Below are 18,466 nucleotides of genomic sequence, written 5' to 3' on the forward strand. Positions count from 1 at the left end.
GAAGCTGTCGTTTTTGTTGCTGTAAGATGAGCTTCACACCACCACCACCATATGTGTTTAGTGGTGAGAACTACCACATTTGGATAGTGAAGATGAAAACTTACCTGCAAGCATATGACTGATGGAATGTGGTTGAAAATGACACTGAACTAGCTCCACTGAAGGCCAATTCTACCATTGCACAGATTAGGCAACATAGTGAAGAATGTGCCAAGAAGCACAAAGCTATGCCTTGCTTGCAAAATGGAGCATTTGATGTGATTTTCACTCAGATAATGGCCTGTGACAGACTAAAATAGGCACGGGAGAAGTTGAAGGAAGAGTTTATAAGGTCAGACAAGACAAGGCAATAGCAATTAACCTCAAAAGAGACTTTGAGAATTTGAAGATGAAAGAGTCAGAGACCATCAAATAGTACTCTGATAGGATAATGGCCACTGACAACAACATTAATTTTTTTAGATTATTTTATTATAAAAGCCGAATTAAGCTGTAAAATATAAAAAGAATTTAGACAAAATTATTAAAATAGAATAAGTAACAAACCATCGTAGTGTTGCAATTAACATATCATATTGTGTTGTTCAAAAAAAATCATCATTGTGGTGAAAAATAATATAAAAAACAAAAACAAAAAAAAAAACATTGAAATCTCAAAATAAAAACGTGTCGCAGCTGCTATCTAAGTACTTAATACGAAAGCAAAAGTGATACAAGACAATGGCGAAAAATAATAATAAAATTTGGGTTTCATACTAAGTAATTTTTTTCACTTCAAATTATTAAAACAAAATCATTCAAATCAATATTTTAAAGAAATTAAATGTTTTAATTTAAATGCCTTAATAAGATTTGTTTAATAAAATAATTGAATTTTATTTTGGAGGAGATCAATAATTATAATGAAAATTGAAATATATTTTAACGAAATAACAGAAATTATTTTGGTGAATCACTTTTATTAATTTTGGAATTGAGTCTTAGAAGGTGTAACAAATTTGTATGAAGATAATGCCAATTGATTAATTGTACAGAAAGAAAGTAAATTTAGCTTTGTTGAATTATTTTAATTGTTACGAAAAGAACAAAAAATCCATCCTATATTACGATGAAAAGAAGCAAGAAAAAAAGAACATAGAAAGCATCCAAGCCTTCAGATTGGGATCCGATTAAACAAACATTTCTTCCCAGTTTAACCAAAACAAAAATATAAATTGTTGAAAACAACGAACATGGAACAATGAAGAAGATACCTCAAATTAATCGTATAGAAGATAACGTGCTCAGCATCTCTTCCCAGTTGATGAACATTTTAAACGTATCTTCTTGACTGATATAAGAATAAACGAAGCCAAGCAAAGTGAACCTAATCAAACCTAAGTTCTCCAGCTATATTTGTCTCTCGTCTATCACACAATCACTACTTTCATACGTGGTTCTTCTTTAGTCCCAAGGTTTTTCTAATGAAGCAGAGCTTCAGCAGTAAAGACATGTGGCATAACTTCACTAATCATCATCTCAAAGCTATGAAAGATATGGAAAGAATGGCCTTTCCCATAGGAGCTGCACTAGAATTAGGGGAGCGATTGTCACCAGCACTTTCTCGAGCAATTGAACCCTCAAATGTCTCAATCATTATTTTGTTTGTCAACTATGCTTCCTCAAAATCATGCTTAGCTGAACTGTCTGACATCATGAGGCGCAAGGACACTCAAGGACATTTCGTTCTTCCGTTATCATGTTGATTGACATACGGACTAATTGGTGGGTATTGCCATGTTCTTTGAGGGATTTTCAAAACATCCATTTTATAACCATGAATCAAGAAAGCTAGATCAAGTACAACAAATGGAAATCTGCCTTCGCTGAAGACGGTAAATTAAACTGGTGGCAGATAAAAAGCGGCGAATTCAATAGGTAACCATTTTCTTTTTTTCATCTTCTCATATTCGACCTATCTTTGTTTTAGATTTTATATATAATCATATTTGTATTTTGGTTATTTGCTATTGAGGTTATTGTTGAATATGTTATAAAAATGTGATTGTTGTCATTGATGATGTTAATGACCCAGATTAGATAGATTGTATGAGTGTTAAATATTTTAGTGATGGAAGTAGAATTATTTTAACATCTCAAAATAGATAAAGATGGGTTAACTAGGTAAAGGACTTTCTTAGGTCTTTTGTTGTCATTGATGATGTTAATGGCCCATATTAGATAGATTGTATGGGTGTTAAATATTTTAGTGATGGAAGTAGAATCATTGTAACATCTAGAGATAGACAAAGATGGGTTAACAAGGAAAAGAGCTTTCTTCAGGTCTGTTGTCCTTGATGATATTAATGACCCAGATTAGATAGATTGTATGGGTGTTAAATATTTTAGTGATGGAAGTAGAATCATTATAACATCTCAAAATAGATAAAGATGGGTTAACAGGGTAAAGGACTTTCTTCAAGTCTTTTGTTGTCATTGATGATGTTAATGACCCAGATTAGATAGATTGTATGGGTATTTAATATTTTGGTGATGGAAGTAGATCCATTGTAACATCTCGAGATAGACAAAGATGGGTTAACAAGGAAAATGACTTCCTTTAGGTCTGTTGTCCTTGATGATATTAATGACCCAAATTGGATAGATTGTATGGGTATTAAATATTTTAGTGATGGGTTGAAGAATCTTATTAGTAGAATCATTGTAACATCTCAAAATAGATAAAGATGGGTTAATAAGGTAAAGGACTTTCTTCAGGTCTTTTGTTGTCATTGATGATGTTAATAACCCAGATTAGATAGATTGTATGGGTGTTAAATATTTTGGTGATGGAAGTCGAATCATTGTAACATCTCGAGATAGACAAAGACGGGTTAACAGGGAAAAGGATTTTCTTCAGGCCTGTTGTCCTTAATGATATTAATGACCTAGATTAGATAGATTGTATGGGTGTTAAATATTCTTCTGATGGAAGTAGAATCATTGTAACATCTCAAATAGATAATGTTTGGTTAATAGGGTAAACGGCTTTCTTCAGGTCTTTTGTTGTCATTGATGATATTAATGACTCAGATTAGATAGATTGTATGGGTGTTAAATATTTTAGTGATGGAAGTAGAGTCATTATAAAATCTCAAAATAGATAAAGATGGGTTAACAAGGTAAAGGACTTTCTTCTGGTCTTTTGTTGTCATTGATGATGTTAATGACCCAGATTGAATAGATTGTATGGGTGTTAAATATGTTAAGTGATAGAATTAGAATCATTGTAACATCTCTAGATAGACAAAGATGAGGGAAAAGGACTTTTTGCAGGCCTGTTGTCCTTAATAATATTAATGACTCTAATTAGATAGATTTTATGGGTGTTAAATATTTTAGAGATGGAAGTAGAATCATTGTAACTTCTCAAAATAGATAAAGATGGGTTAACAGGGTAAAGGACTTTGCTTAATCTTCTTATTATGGATTAGCCTGTAGCAGTATGTCTGGTGCTTCTTAGGTCCAATGCTAGTAATATCGTAATCCTACTCTGATCATTCATTTTGGTGTGGGGTATTTGAAATACAAACTCTAGAACTATGGTGTAATTAGAGATATAATCATAATGTATATCAATAATCATTGCATTTTCCTTCAATGATATATAAATCCATTGATTTATGGTTTACATTTCTTTTAATCAATTCATGATTACAAGATTTCCGATTTTTTTATTCATGTTAGCTGATATAAACCTTCCAACTAATCCGTATATGTCAGATTGGTATTTCTTTTAGGTTGCAGCCTATGCTTTTATATTGATCAAAGTGTTTGGTATTTACTTGCAGATCCTTGGAGAGTTTAATAAAACATAATATATGTTTACCAAAACAAAGAGTCAAGTTGGAATTAATAGCAGATCCTTGGAGAGCCCATTATGCTTGGAGCTTTGCCAATACAAAGAAAAGGAGGAACAAGTAAGCTTTTAAGAGCTTCTATTTTATCACCAAAGCAATCATTCCAAAGCCTCAAGATCTTCCAGTCTCATCATCATTATTTATCTCAGATTCCACCATTTCACCGAAAGTACTCAAGCCTTCTTCGAGGAGCCGATCATCAATGGTCCATTGGAGCCAACGAGAATCAAGGGGAAAATAAGTTGGAAATTTTCTAAAGAGTTAAATAACAACCGTTTAGCAATTTTCACTCTTATTATTATTATTTTTTAAGGGAAGCAGTATCTATGAATCAGCTAACTGACGAAAGAGGGTGAACCAGATATTCGATCTTGCACCCACGGTACAATAAACACCAACCCGATCTCGACGAGGAAAAGAGAACAAATAGCAACTACATCCAAAAATAATTGTAAGAAATATTAGGAAAGTGAACTCTTCTAATAATTTTGATTTTTTTAATTATTCTGTTTTACGAAAAGAACAAAAATCCGTTGTAAGAAACAATGAAAAAAAATCATCTCTTCGAAGAAAACAAAAAAGCATTCTAAACAAAAAACAAGGATGAGGAAACAAACAAAGCAACCAATCCTTAATTAGTTGAGTGGAAGATAACGAGCTGATCATCTCTTCCCAGTTGATGGAGATTTAAAACGTATATTCTTCAGAGGTATAAGAATAGGCAAAGGAAACCAAAGTGAAACAAAGCAAACCAAAGCTCCCTTGGTTTATTTTTCTCTCTTTTGCTTCAATCAAACAATCAATACTCTTTCATGGCTTCTTCTTCTTCTCCTCCTCCTCCTCAAACTGACACATGCCTTAACTTCATCACTTATCTACTCAAAGCTGTGAAAGAGGCAATGATGAAGGTCTTCTTCTTCTTCTTCACATGCTTTAACTTCATCACTCATCTACTCAAAGCTTTGAAAGAGGTAATGACGAATGTCTTCTCCCATGATGAAAAACCAGAAAAATTGGAGCAACTTTCACAAGCATTGTCTCAAGCAAGTGCTTCTTCTTCCTCTTCTCGTCGACTAAAGCATCAAGTTTTCTTGAGCTTCAGAGGTGAAGACACACGCCTTAACTTCGCCGCTCATCTACTCGAAGCTTTGAAAGACAAGGGACTGAATGTTTACTTCGATGAAGAAGCACTAGAAAAGGGGGAGCAACTTCCGCAAGCACTTTCTCGGGCAATTTCAGCCTCTATTCTCTCACTAATTATTTTATCGGTAGACTATGCTTCTTCAAAACCATGTTTGGCTGAACTCGCTGATATCATGCATTGTAAGGACACTCAAGGACATATTGTTCTTCCCATATTTTACCATGTTGATCCTTCTGATGTGCGGAATCTTGGTGGTAGTTTCAAAACATCCTTTGATGAGCATGAATCAAATAGGCTACATCAAGTACAAGAATGGAAAGCTGCCTTCGCTAAAGTCGGTAAATTAAAAGGATGGCATATAGGAGGAGGCAAATTCGATAGGTAACTACATTTTCCTCATCTTCTTATATTCAAACTTATCTTTGGTTTAGATTTGGTATATACTTACAAATTTTTTAATTATTTTCTAGACCTGAAACTGAGTACATCAAGGATATTGTTGAATATGTTACAAAGAAGTTGATGAGTACCCAATTTAGAAGTGCTTCTGAAGAATTGGTTGAAATAAATGATAAGAAAAAGACAATTTTGAGGCTGATTGAGGAGGATGACAATCATCTATTAGGCCTATGTGGATGGGGTGGTATATATGCAAAACTATCCTATCTAATGCTATATGTTGTTCAAGATTTGCCTCGGCTATTGCAGTTAAAATAATTTAGCTATTTTTAGTTATTTTCAATTTGTTGCTTATTTTAATCGTTGATTATTGAGCTTTTTCCCTATATAAGCATTAGTTTTTAGTTCAATGAAACATACATTTTGTATTAAAATTATTTTTACTTTATTCTTGCTTTTGTTGTTGTTTTTTTTTTTACAAGTTTTTGTCAAAAACTACAATAGTTTGATATCAAAGCCATCTTCTTAAGGTACCTATCATTGAGAGAATTTTTTTTCTTCTATGGATTCAGAAACCCCTTTCACTATACTTGCACCACCTATTTTCAATAGGAAAGACTATCATATCTGGGCAGCAAGGATGAAGACTCATTTGGAGGCAAATGATCTCTGGGAAGCTGTTGAGGAGGATTACGAAATTCCTCCCTTGTCTGCAAACCCAACCATGATGCAACTAAAGAATCATAAGGAGAAGAAAACAAGAAAGCCCAATGCTAGAGCTATGTTATTTACTGCAAACTCAGCATTTGAAGTCTGGAATTTCCTAAAAGAAGAATATGAAGGAGATGAAATGATTAAGGGAATGTGCATTCTCAACTTGATTAGAGAATTTGAACTTCAGAAGATGAAAGACTCTGAGACAGTTAAAGAGTATTCTGATATATTACTCAGCATTGCCAAGAAAGTAAGATTACTTGGCTCTAAATTTCCTGATTCTAGATTTGTTCAAAAAATTTTGTAATAGTCCTAAAAGATTTACAACAACTATTTTCTCACTAGAAAATGCTAAAGATATGTCAAAATTAGTTTTGTAGAATTATTGAATGCTTTACAGGTACAAGAACAGAGAAGACTTTTGAGGTCTGAAAGGACTTTTGAGGGTGCATTGCCTACAAGAGTTCAGTCAAATCAAGGAGACAAAGGAAAAAGGAAGGAAATATCAAGTTTTGATTCTTCTAAAATCAATGGGGAAACAAAATCTATTTTTCCTCCTTGCAAGCATTGTGGAAAGAAAGGTCATCCACCATTCAAATGCTGGAAAAGGCCAGACCAACATTGTGAGAAATGTCAAAAGATGGGGCATCATCAAAAGTTATGCAAAAGCAACTTCAAACAAAAAAGAAGTTGCGCAGATGGCTGATCAAGAAGAGGAGCAACTCTTTGTAGTAACTTGCTTTGCAACTAGTAGCAGAAGTGACAAGTGGCTTATTGATAGTGGTTGCACATATCATATGACATTTGATCGTGATCTCTTTAGGGAGCTAGATACTTCAATAATTTCCAATGTATAAATTGGTAATGGAGACTATATTGCTGTTAAAGGAACAATTAGATGCCCTTCAGGGATAAAGCTAATCAATGATGTGTTATTTGTACCTAATATAAATCAAAATTTGTACCTAATGAAAGGGCTTCAAAATTGTATTTAAAATCGATCATTATCAAATTAAGGATGCAGAAGGCAAAGATGCATTCCAAGCAATGATGAAGGGAAAGAGCTTTACTCTAGGTTCTTTAGAGGAGCAATAAGTCTATGCTACAACTAAGATCAATGCAGAAGTGTGACACAAAAAGGCTTGGACATTTCAATCATGTTGTTGTAATAAACCTACAAAAGAAGGATCTAGTTTAGGGGCTAGCACACCTTGAAGCTGATAAATCATACTGCAAAACTTGTCAATTTGGTAAGCTAGCAAGGCTTCCTTTCAAAAAAGCAACCTGAAGAACTACTGAACAACTAAAATTAATCCACATAGACCTAGCTAGAGCTCAAAAAACTTCGTCACTCAAAAGGAGTAAGTATTAAATAGTTTTCATTGATGAATCATATTAGGATGTGCTAGATTTATTTCCCCATATTTAACTCAGATGTTGTTGGCATGTTTTGGAAATTCAACTAACGGGTTGAAACTCAAAGTGACTGTAAGATTCAAGCTTTAAAGCCTGATAATGGCAAGGAATACACATCCAATCATTCAATTTGTTTTGTGATGAAGCTAGCATTGAATATCAACTCATTGCTCCATCTACTTCACAACAGAGTAGAGTTATAGTGAGAGCAAGGATTTTACCATAAGGGAAAAAATGCACAGAAGTGTTTGTAAATCAAGCAGCTATTGTTATCTCAAATAATTCCATTTTTATGGGAAAACCAAGCATTTCGATATCAAATTATTCTTTCTCAAATATGTGCAAAAGGAAGGTTCAATTGAATTAAAGTACTACAAAACTGATCTTCAATTACCAAATATATTTACCAAAGCTTTGCCCGGGAGAAAATTTGAATCTCTTTGAGAAATGGAAATGATTCACAAGAATGGTACATGGGAGCTGGTTAATAGGCTAGCACAGAGAAAAAATATTGGTGTGAAATGGGTGTTCAGGACCAAGCACAATACATATAGGTCACTAAACAAACACAAAGCAAGGCTAGTTATAAAGGGATATATCCGACAATATGGCATTGCTTTTTCAGAAACCTTTGCACTAGTTGCAAGGTTAGATACCATAAGGCTCTTGTTTGCCTTAAAAGCTCAAAAGCTATGGAAAGTGCACTAGCTGGATGTTAAATCTGCCTTCTTGAATGGTTTTCTCAAATAAGAAATCTTTGTTGAGCAGCCAAATGGTTTCAAAGTTCTAGGTAAAGAACACAAGGTCTACAAGCTCAAGAAGACTTTGTATGACCTAAAACAAGCTCTAAGGGCCTGGTATGACAGAATTGATGCTTATTTATTAAAGTTGTAGTTTGAAAAGAGCATTAATGAGCCTACACTCTATGTGAAGAAATTTGAGAAAGAAATCTTATTGATTGTATCATTGTATGTGGAGGACTTGCTGGTTACTGGTTGTAGGAATGAACTGATTGGAGAGTTCTAGAAATAGATGCAAGATGTTTTGAAATGATTGATTTAGGTTTGATGACTTATTTTCTTAGCTTTGAAGTGAATCAGATTGAACATGGCATCCTCATAAGCCAACAGATGTAAGATGTTTTTAAAATAACTGATTTAGGTTTGATGACTTATTTTCTTAGCATGGAAGTGAATCAGATTGAACATGGCATCCTCATAAGCCAACAAGCTTTTGCACTAAAGATTTTAAGCAAGTTTTGCATGAAAAACTACAAACTTGCTAACACTCCTATGGCACAAGGTAAAAAGCTTTCCAGCAAGAGTGACCATGATAGGGTGGATGAGAAGGGCTATAGAAGCCTTATAGGATGTCTGCTCTATCTGATAGCAACAAGGCTAGACATTATGTATGCAGTCAACCTTCTATCAAGGTTCATGCATTGTTGCAATGTTGCTCATCTCAAGGCTGCTAAAAGAGTCTTGAGATATTTCAAAGAGACTTTAAACTATGGGGTGAAGTTTGTGAAGACTGAGGAGCTGAAACTAATTGGCTATTCATATAGTGACTGGGCAAGCTCAGTTGATGATATGAAGAGCACATTGGGGTACTTTTTCACTCTAGGTTCAGAGATCTTTTGTTGGAGTTCTAAGAAACAACAAACAGTAGCTCAATCCACTGCAGAAGCGGAATACATTGCAGCTACCTTTGCTGTTAATCAAGCCATTTGTCTTAGAAAAATTTTGAGTGACTTGAATGTTGATCAAGAAGAAGCAATTGAGATCAACATAGAAAACCAGTCAGCTATTGCTATTGCCAAAAATCCTGTGTTTCATGGCAAGACCAAGCATTTTAAGATCAAGTACCATTTTGTTAGAGAAGCTAAGCTATCAAGAGAAGTTAATTTGAGTCATTGCAGTTTAAAGATTAGGCTTCCAGACATCTTAACAAAGGCATTAGCTAATACAAGGTTTGAGTAATTGAGGAGAAGCATTGGTGTCTGCTGCATAATAGCCAAGGAGGAGTGTTGAAAGTTGGCAACAAGGCAGCAGCAAGGAAATGTTCAATGTGTAATTTGAATGTTTGAATTTTTTTTTAATATGTAAACTAAGTCTTGTGTAATTGTAATTTTGTTTTTGCTAAGGTTAGTCAGCTGCTTAGCTGATTTAGTAGCTTCTTAAGTTGTCATTAAGCTGATTTTACAGCTTGGATACTAGCACAAGTTATGCTTTGTTTTTTTCCAATGTAATGAAGCTATTTATGCAAATTGTATTGCTACTAATTATAGTAATGAGAGTTGTCAATTTTTCTCTCAACCGATTTGTTTTTGCTTCTGTTTTTCATCTTTTAAACACAAATTTTCTTTGTTTTGATCTTTGGATGCTGATATAACTCAACAAACTGTCATGCTCTAGTCCGAGCTATTTATGCAAATTGTATTGCTACTAATTATAGTAATGAGAGTTGTCAATTTTTTCTCTCAACCGATTTGTTTTTGCTTCTGTTTTTCATCTTTCAAACACAAATTTTCTTTGTTTTGATCTTTGGATGCTGATATAACTCAACAAACTGTCATGCTCTAGTCCGAAGCTTCAAGCACAGTATGATAGCTAGAATCACAGCCATGTTTTACGACTGCTACAATTCCGGCACCCCTTTAACTGTTAACATTTATGGCAGGTTGTTGACAATTGCATGGTAGCCATCAATTTTGACTAAAATGTAATAAATAGGAGGTGCAGATTTTGCACCTAAAATTGACTTGAAATTTTGGCATGGATAATTTCTTTTTTGGTCATTGAGATAATAAGCTATTTATGGTTTGGTCCTTGAATTTCAACTATAAATAGGCCTTTCCATTTCTCATTTCAAATCATCCCAACTATTCTTTCTCACTTAGTTTTCTCTCTTCTCCCATTTGAGAATTCTTAAAGAATTCTATTTGTTTGTAATATTTTGGAGATAGTGAAGTTATCATATGATGTTAGTGCCCGAGGACGTAGGTATAATTTACTAAACCTCGTTAAAACTCTTGTGTTCTTTCTTGTCCTATTTTTCTTTCAATATTTGATGGTATAATAGTAGTATTTAATTGTGCTATTAAATTACGATAGAAAGGTTATTCTGACTAAAGAAAGACTTGGTACTTAAGAGATCCTTGTGATCCACCTCTCTCTCCTGAAAATTGAACTTTGTGTGATTTTTTAGTACAATAATTTACACGCTTCCAACCCTATTGGAACAACATTAACATCATTCTCCGGAAACAGTGACTGTAAATTCACAAAGAAGAAGTACCGTATGCAGCAAACCGTTATGGAAAATTGCATAGTTCGTCTCAAAACACAAACACCACACTGCAATCGCATAACATGTTCAGCTAAAATAAACAACTTCAAAATTGTGTAAATACTGCAATATAAAATAATCACAGTAGGATGCTTTGTGTTTTTTCTTAATAGTAGATCATAGTTTAGGATTAGAGAAAGTGATTGTATACTAAGGTTCGAATCTCAAACTTGTTGGATATCATCTCATAAAAACGAATGTATGAACTAAATGGATTAAATACAAAATTATAAGGTAATAGAGTTGTTATTTCTTAGTGAATATGTCACTGATTACTAATTCCAATATTGCATCCTTTTAATCCAAAAACAGAGTAAAACTCTGGAATTTTAATTACAAAAATCCAAGTTCTGATAATCTTGGAAAACACAAATTTGATTCACGTTTCAGCCCAACCTGATAAAATAATGAAGACCATCAATTCAATACCAGAACCAGCAATGTTAGATAAAGCAAGACTATCCTCGTTTTCTGTATACTCAGCCCGCAACTCAGAAGGGCTTGCAATATCTGGTTTATAGCCCAGCGGTAACAAGCGATTCCCATGAGCCCTAAAGGCGTCATCAATCAGTTGCTCCTTAAGAGAAAATCTATGGCTTCAACGATTACTATATCCCTGCCTAATAGATTGGAATTGGCGGCATCCCGGTAATCCCCCGCCTACATCATCATTATTACCATTACTGACAGCATCTAAGTCTAATATTGCATCATCCTCACAAGCCATTCCCAACCACTATTAGCGTGTGAGCCGACAAAAACAGGTTCTCATGCAATTGTCGGTCAACTCTATCTTTCAAGCCTGATCGCTCAACTTCCTTAACCATCTTGCAATCTCCAACAGAATACCTCGGTTGAGAGGACGAATCAAAATCAATTTTCGGTTATGAGTTAACTTTTTGGCCTTCATGTGGGGCATTTTTCGAAAGGACAGAGGGTTCCACTTCGATGATACTAACTTCATGAGTAGAACCACCACACTTTAGCCTTTATATCTCATCAATTCTAGAGGACTGATCTGTGATGTTTTGAATATTAGCCCTAACAAATGATCGAAGTTTGAGCATCGGATGGTAATTGATGCATCTTTTTCCTTGTCTTTACATTTCTCATCCTTAACAGTGTGAAACTTGAATAGGATTAGACAAGGTGATATCTGCTCCAACAAGTCTCTGCTTAGAATTCATATTATCTATATTTTGAACAATGTTCCAGCAGAAACCAAATTCTATCAAAACGAAAAATTCAAAAGATCAAAAAGGAAAAGTTCAAAAGAAGAACAATGTGTTCTAAATGATTATCCAAAATGTTTTCAAGTCCATATATATACACGCATAATAAGTTGACTAAGACTACAAAACATACTAGTAACTATGCTTAAGAAGCCTGGTGAATGCATATATGCCATTGACCATTAATCCTCTCAAACACATTTATTACAAACTGCGAACCCCAATTGCTACCTTTTGTTGTCTTGACAAATTCCATGCACGTAACATACCCAAAATCTCCTCTAACATGAACTCGAACATTTTTCAGCTTTATCTCTAGTGGAAATTCGAAGTTCATCCACACAATTTTCCAGCTTTTCATTATGGAATCATAACCAGATATCCCATTCCCCCCTGGGTGCACACAACAGACATCATCTCCTTTCACCCAAAGGTTTTGCATCATGGCTAGATCCCCTCTCCTAAAAGCATCATAAAACCCAAAATTTGCTATCAGTACCAAAGCCTTACTGTCCTCATGTAGGACTCGAAGATCATCCTTGATTTTTGCTGCTTCAGCATAGTTTTCTTCCTCGATCGTAATCTGCAGGTCCCTTTGTAAGGTTTGTTCATCCAACATGATGCTTTCAGCATTTCGGTTACCCTCGATGTCATCACCTTTGGCTTGAAAAGGCATCAACAATAGCATATGTGGATTTTGTTTGATGGGTACTGCACTAAATTAATTAGCAATTAGATAAGCTGGATTTGGCACATATGATGAATCTATATTAAGATAAGTTGCAAAGACAAGAAACTTACAAGAGGTATTCCATTTCCCAACTTGTAGTGTCACTAACCCAGTAAAAACTCGGTCTTGTTTCCTCTTGAAGCCTTCCTTATTGTTTAGTTTCTCTTGGATAAAACTAGGTCCAATCAAAAGGGTTTCTATGCATATTTCTTCATTTAATAGTTTGGAAAAAAGATCATTTCTTAAAGATCTCGTCTCTTGCTTTTCTATATTCTCACTAACATTTTGATGAAAATCATTACAATCTCCGGACTTCGGAGAGACTTCCTTATGTACATCGTCAACAAGGGGAGTTTTGGTTATACCACCTATTCCCCAAAGTCCAATTGCACGACAGTCTTTTCGCTCAATCAGCCTCAAAATCATGTTTTTCTGATAATCCAATCCAACCAGTTCGTCAGAAGCACCTTTAGATCTGCTATTTGTCAACTTTTCCGTAACATATTCAATAATATCCTTGATATATTCGGCTTCAGGTCTAGCAGATAATAAAGAAAGAAAATAGTAAGATGACAGCTTGTAAGTTTGAATGGCACTTATAGACAAGGTTTTTCTCCTGTTATAAAGTTTGTTTGTTTTTTTTTTTTTTTAAATTTAAGATAAATATAATTTTAGAGTTTAGAATTTAAGGCGTTAAGGTATAGGGTTTTAGTATCTAGGAGTTAAGATTTTAGAAATTTATAAAAAAATATTAAATGATAACTAAATTTTTCCTAAATCTTAAAAAGAAATTAAAAAAAAAAGCTCAAGAAAAAAATATGGATGGTGTAGATTTCATGAAATCTAATACAAAGATAAATATAAGAAGAGAAAAAATATAGTTACCTACCTATCAAGTTTCCCACCATCTATATGCCAACCTTTTAATTTACCAACTTCAACAAAAGCAGCTTTCCATCGCTTCACTTCATCAACTAACCTCTTTGATTCATGCTCCTCAAAGGATATCTGAAAGCTCCCACCAATATTTCGCACATGGGAAGGATCAACATGGTAAAAGATGGGAAGAACAATATGCCCTTGAGTGTTCTTGCGGTCTATGATGTCAGAAACTTCAGCCAGGCATGATTTTGAGGAAGCATAGTTTACGGATAAAACGATAATTGAGAGATTTGAGGCTGCAATAGCTTGAGAAAGTGCTTTTGAAAGTTGCTCTCCTTTTTCCAGTTTTTCTTCATCGAAGAAGACATTCACTCCCATGTCTTTCAAAGCTTTGAGTAGATGACTGGTGAAGTTAAGGCGCGTGTCTTCACCTCTGAAGCTCAAGAAAACTTGATGCCTGATTTGACGAGAAGAAGAAGAAGCCATAAAGAAAGAGTATTCAAACAAAATAACCTAAGGATTTTGTGAAGAGAAAAATAAAAAGAGCAAAATATATTAAGGAAGATTTTCTTGGCTTTATTTCTTTAAGTATTCTACAAAAGAAAAGTTTTAACATACCAAGGAAGATTTTCTTGGCCTGATTTTCTTTAAGCCAAAGATTTATGTTTCTTAATGTCCTTTAAAACATTAATTTATTTGGCAAATGGTAACTGCCGTGTAGTCCAGAGTCAAGGTCTTCTAGTGGGACAAAATTGTGAACCATGCAATTTAGTGGATTTATATTAACAATCAAACACTTAAAAAAAAACTCTTCGCAAATTAAGTCTTAACTCAACTGGCATCAGAATTATTATCAATGCAAGAAGATATGAGTTCGAGTGCGCTAAAGCACATTATCCTTTTATTTAAGGGTTTGGGAGAAATCATGAGTAGTTCTAAACATTGTATTAAAAAAAAACACTACATCAAAACAGGTTTTTAGTGGCGTTTTGATAAGGGCCACAAAAAAGTTGCTAAAGAACATGATCTTTAGCGACGCTTTCCCACAAACTAGTAAAGAACATGATCTTTAGAGGCACTTATGGGAAAAGCGCCGCTAAAGGTCATGTTCTTTAGTAGCCTTTTTAATAAAAGCGCCACTAAATGTAATGTTTTTTAGTGGCGTTTGCGGGAAAAAGCCACTAACTTTAGCAAATTTACCAAGCCAATTTAGTTTATATAGAACCCGAATTTTTAACATAATTTCTTGTAACATCAAATCCAACTAAAAACTTCAAATCTAAATGATACTATCACGAAAGAAATATGTATATGATCTAAGTTAATAAATGAAATAACAAAATATATTATATTCAAAAGTTATATTGTTAAGTTATTCTCACAATAAGAAAACAAAAGTCTAAGATGGCAGATTCTACGACTGCTGAAACATCTTCATCGTATTCTAAAGCTGTTGCTGGAGTTTGTCATATTTTCTTTGAGCCTCTGTTTCTGGGTTGCTGTTTATACAGAACAGATGTTTCTGCGTTACTGTGGGTTAGAATTTGAAAGATGAGAATAAATTAACAAACAAACTAGACCCTAAACAGAAAAACTTACACGACAATGCAATAGAGGAGTGTTGATGGCGATGCAGCAGAGAGGACAGTAGACGGCGATGCAGCAGACGATTGGGGAAAATCTAAGGGATTTGGGGATTTTGATTTGGGGAAAAAATTAAAGGATTTGGGGAAATTTTTAGGCGAAAAATAAGGGATTTCGGGAAAATATTTTGGGGATAAAACTAAGCAGAGCAAAACGGTGCCATTTCGTTTAAAATAAAATAATACTTTGTGTCTTTTTTCTCATAAACGCCGCTATTGCTTACCTTTTACGGCGTTTATGAGAAAAACACCGCTACTGCTTTACCTATTGTGGTGTTTTTCCGTTAGCGCCACTAATGTATAATATTTGTAGCGTTTTCGGTCCAAACGCCACTAAAAACACCGCTAAAACCTTAATTCCTTGTAGTGCAACTTATCATTTAATTCTTTTATTTTATTTCTTTTAAGATATATTATCCTTTCTCAATTTTATTTTATTTTTTCTTTTAAGATTATGCTACACTTTATCAAACAATTTAATTATATTCATTATTTAATTTTAACTAATATACCAAACAAATTTTATAAATTAAATTTAACATTTAATATTTTAATATTTAATTTTTTAACACTTAATTTTTAACTTATCATTAAGAACCTAAAATTTAAAATAAAAATTATCATGATCCATTTCTTTACCCATTTTATTATATAAACTAGTTGTACTTATTAGGGTAAACTATAAAAATAACCACTTTTGTTTGGCTCAGATTATATTTTAGTCACTTATGTTTGAAATGTTAGGTTTTAGCCACTTAAGTTATCGTTTTGTTACAAAATGGTCACTCTACCGTTAAACTCCGTTACCTCCCTAACGACAGTCCTACGTGGCAATCCAAATTAAATTTATTTAATTAAAAACATATCTTCATCCCAGCAACTGGACATCCAAGTTGGCATTTAAAACCCATTTGGACTGTCACATAGGACCGCCATTAGGAGGTAACGGAGCTTACCGGTAGAGTGACCACTTCATAACAAAACGATAACATAAGTGACTAAAACATAACATTTCAAACATAAATAATTAAAATGTAATCTGAACCAAACAAAAGTGATTATGTTTATAGTTTACCCTGTTTATTATATATTAAACCATTTGCTTCCTCAATTAGTCTATTCAATTAAATTGTAGTTGGTGGATAACAGATTGATACTACTAAATGGCAGCTCATCCAAATATTAAAAAATGAATTTGTATTAAAAAAACCCAATGAGAAGAAAAAATTACGCTTTGGCTTTATTGACTTATTTTTAGTCTAAAAAATTTGAAGAAAAAACAAAGGAAGGCAGCCAAGCTTTTAGAATTGCGAATAAAAAAACGATGGATATTATTATATGAAACATTGGTCTTTTTATAAGATTAAAAATAAAGTAAGCAATTAATGTTCAGAGTAAACAGCAATATCTTTTGCTCCCGTACGAGGAGTCCCAGTAGTGTGCCCCAGTAGTGTTGTTCTGGCCCGAACGTTTACGTTTCTGAGATGTAGACTTCTGCTTTTCATTATATTAAGTTTAAAGTTTTAATATGTTAAATTTAATAAAGGTAATGATAAGTTTAATTCTTAATATACTTAATAAGCTTTTATAAGTTTAACATGTTTTTTTTTCAACATGTAGGTGGTAAAGGCTTGACTTGAAATTTTAGAGTGAAGATATAATCTCATTTCATTAAATCATATCTTAAAATTTGGAAGAAGATATGGTTTTAATCTTTTGGTAATAGATTATGGCATGTATTTAGATTTAATCAAAGTATGTGTGTAAGATTTGTAGTGGAAATATTTAATGAATAATGATTGAGTTGTATGTACAAAACAAGGGGATAGAGACTCGGGAAAACTTCTCGAGACTACACTATCTATGGAGTCGAAACCAAAGTTGAAAAGAGATGCCAAATAATTGAGGCAAGGAAGTTCAACCAAACTTTCACACTTGGAGTGTCGAAGGAGTTTAAAGTTGATTGATCCTGAAAGATTAGGTATCTTCCTTAAATTCTTGTAATTTGAAATGTCAATTTCTCTTAAATTAATAAGGTCCTGTGCAAAATAAAAATATAAAAAAATAATTATATCACTTTTAAGCTTATGCATCTTCTCAAAAGCAGCAGCACATCTAACTTATAATTATGCTACGGTCTTTGCTCCACCTAACACCTTTTAATTTCTAATCAATTTTTATTTGCGCATGATGTATATGATGAAGATTATGATGATGGTGATGATGTATATGAAGTTGACGATGATGAAGAGCTCGAGGAGGAGTATTGGGATGGAGAAGATGATGTGGTTATCTTTGAAGATGGTATTGTTGCTGGAGATGATGATTACATAGAAGAATCAAATCACAAATCAGGTAGTGTTGGGAATAAAGAGGCTAACCGCCTGCCTCTGCACTGTACATGTTCAACTTCATAGTCATCATCCACCTATCGTAAGTTTCGAACTACCTTAAATAATTATATCTACGTCGTTGGCTATTGGGAATGTCTTGGAAATCTAGTTATGGCTTCCCGTAGGTCCTCCCTGCCTTCTCACCATTAAGATTCTCGAACGGTGACTCGAATAATCAAGAATTCGGTAACCCAAATTTCAAAATACAAAGAAAGGGGAAAAAATGCATTCTTGAATTGGTTGAATGACGATGGTGGTGGTCAACATGAATGGATTTTGAAAATACTAAAAAGAGCTTGAAAAATAATGATGGTGGAGGTCTATGAACGGCATTGGGTCAAGGACCAAACTAAAAAATTAAATTATAATTTTATGATAGTAAAAGTACATTTCATTCTTTTAATAATTTATATATTTATAAATTTTAAAAATTAAATTAATTTTTATATTTTTAAGAGATTAAAGTGTAATTTTTTTTATTAATTTAAAATTTTTAAAAAGTTTAAATGAAAAATATTTCATTTAAGGGGGACTGTGCCTGCCAACCCCCTCACCTAGTTTCTTCCCTGCATCAGGTTAGGTATTGGGTTGGGGCTTCAGCAGTGGAGCAAGGTGGCTCGATTATAATTTGGCATTGGTGATGGTGAACGAGGACGTACAGTTCTG

At 33.6% G+C, this 18,466-nt stretch overlaps 1 protein-coding gene across 1 annotated transcript; it reads right to left on the reverse strand.

Annotated features, from left to right (window-relative positions):
• Positions 1 to 12,196: 12,196 nt before the first annotated feature.
• Positions 12,197 to 12,840, reverse strand: LOC128282225 (F-box protein SKIP8-like). Its single transcript, XM_053020384.1, has one exon. It carries the CDS (start codon positions 12,838 to 12,840, stop codon positions 12,298 to 12,300), a length of 543 nt encoding a protein of 180 aa, XP_052876344.1. The 3' UTR covers positions 12,197 to 12,297.
• Positions 12,841 to 18,466: the final 5,626 nt, after the last annotated feature.

Source organism: Gossypium arboreum, chromosome 10, assembly GCF_025698485.1.
Source record: "Gossypium arboreum isolate Shixiya-1 chromosome 10, ASM2569848v2, whole genome shotgun sequence".
Lineage (NCBI taxonomy): Eukaryota > Viridiplantae > Streptophyta > Magnoliopsida > Malvales > Malvaceae > Gossypium > Gossypium arboreum.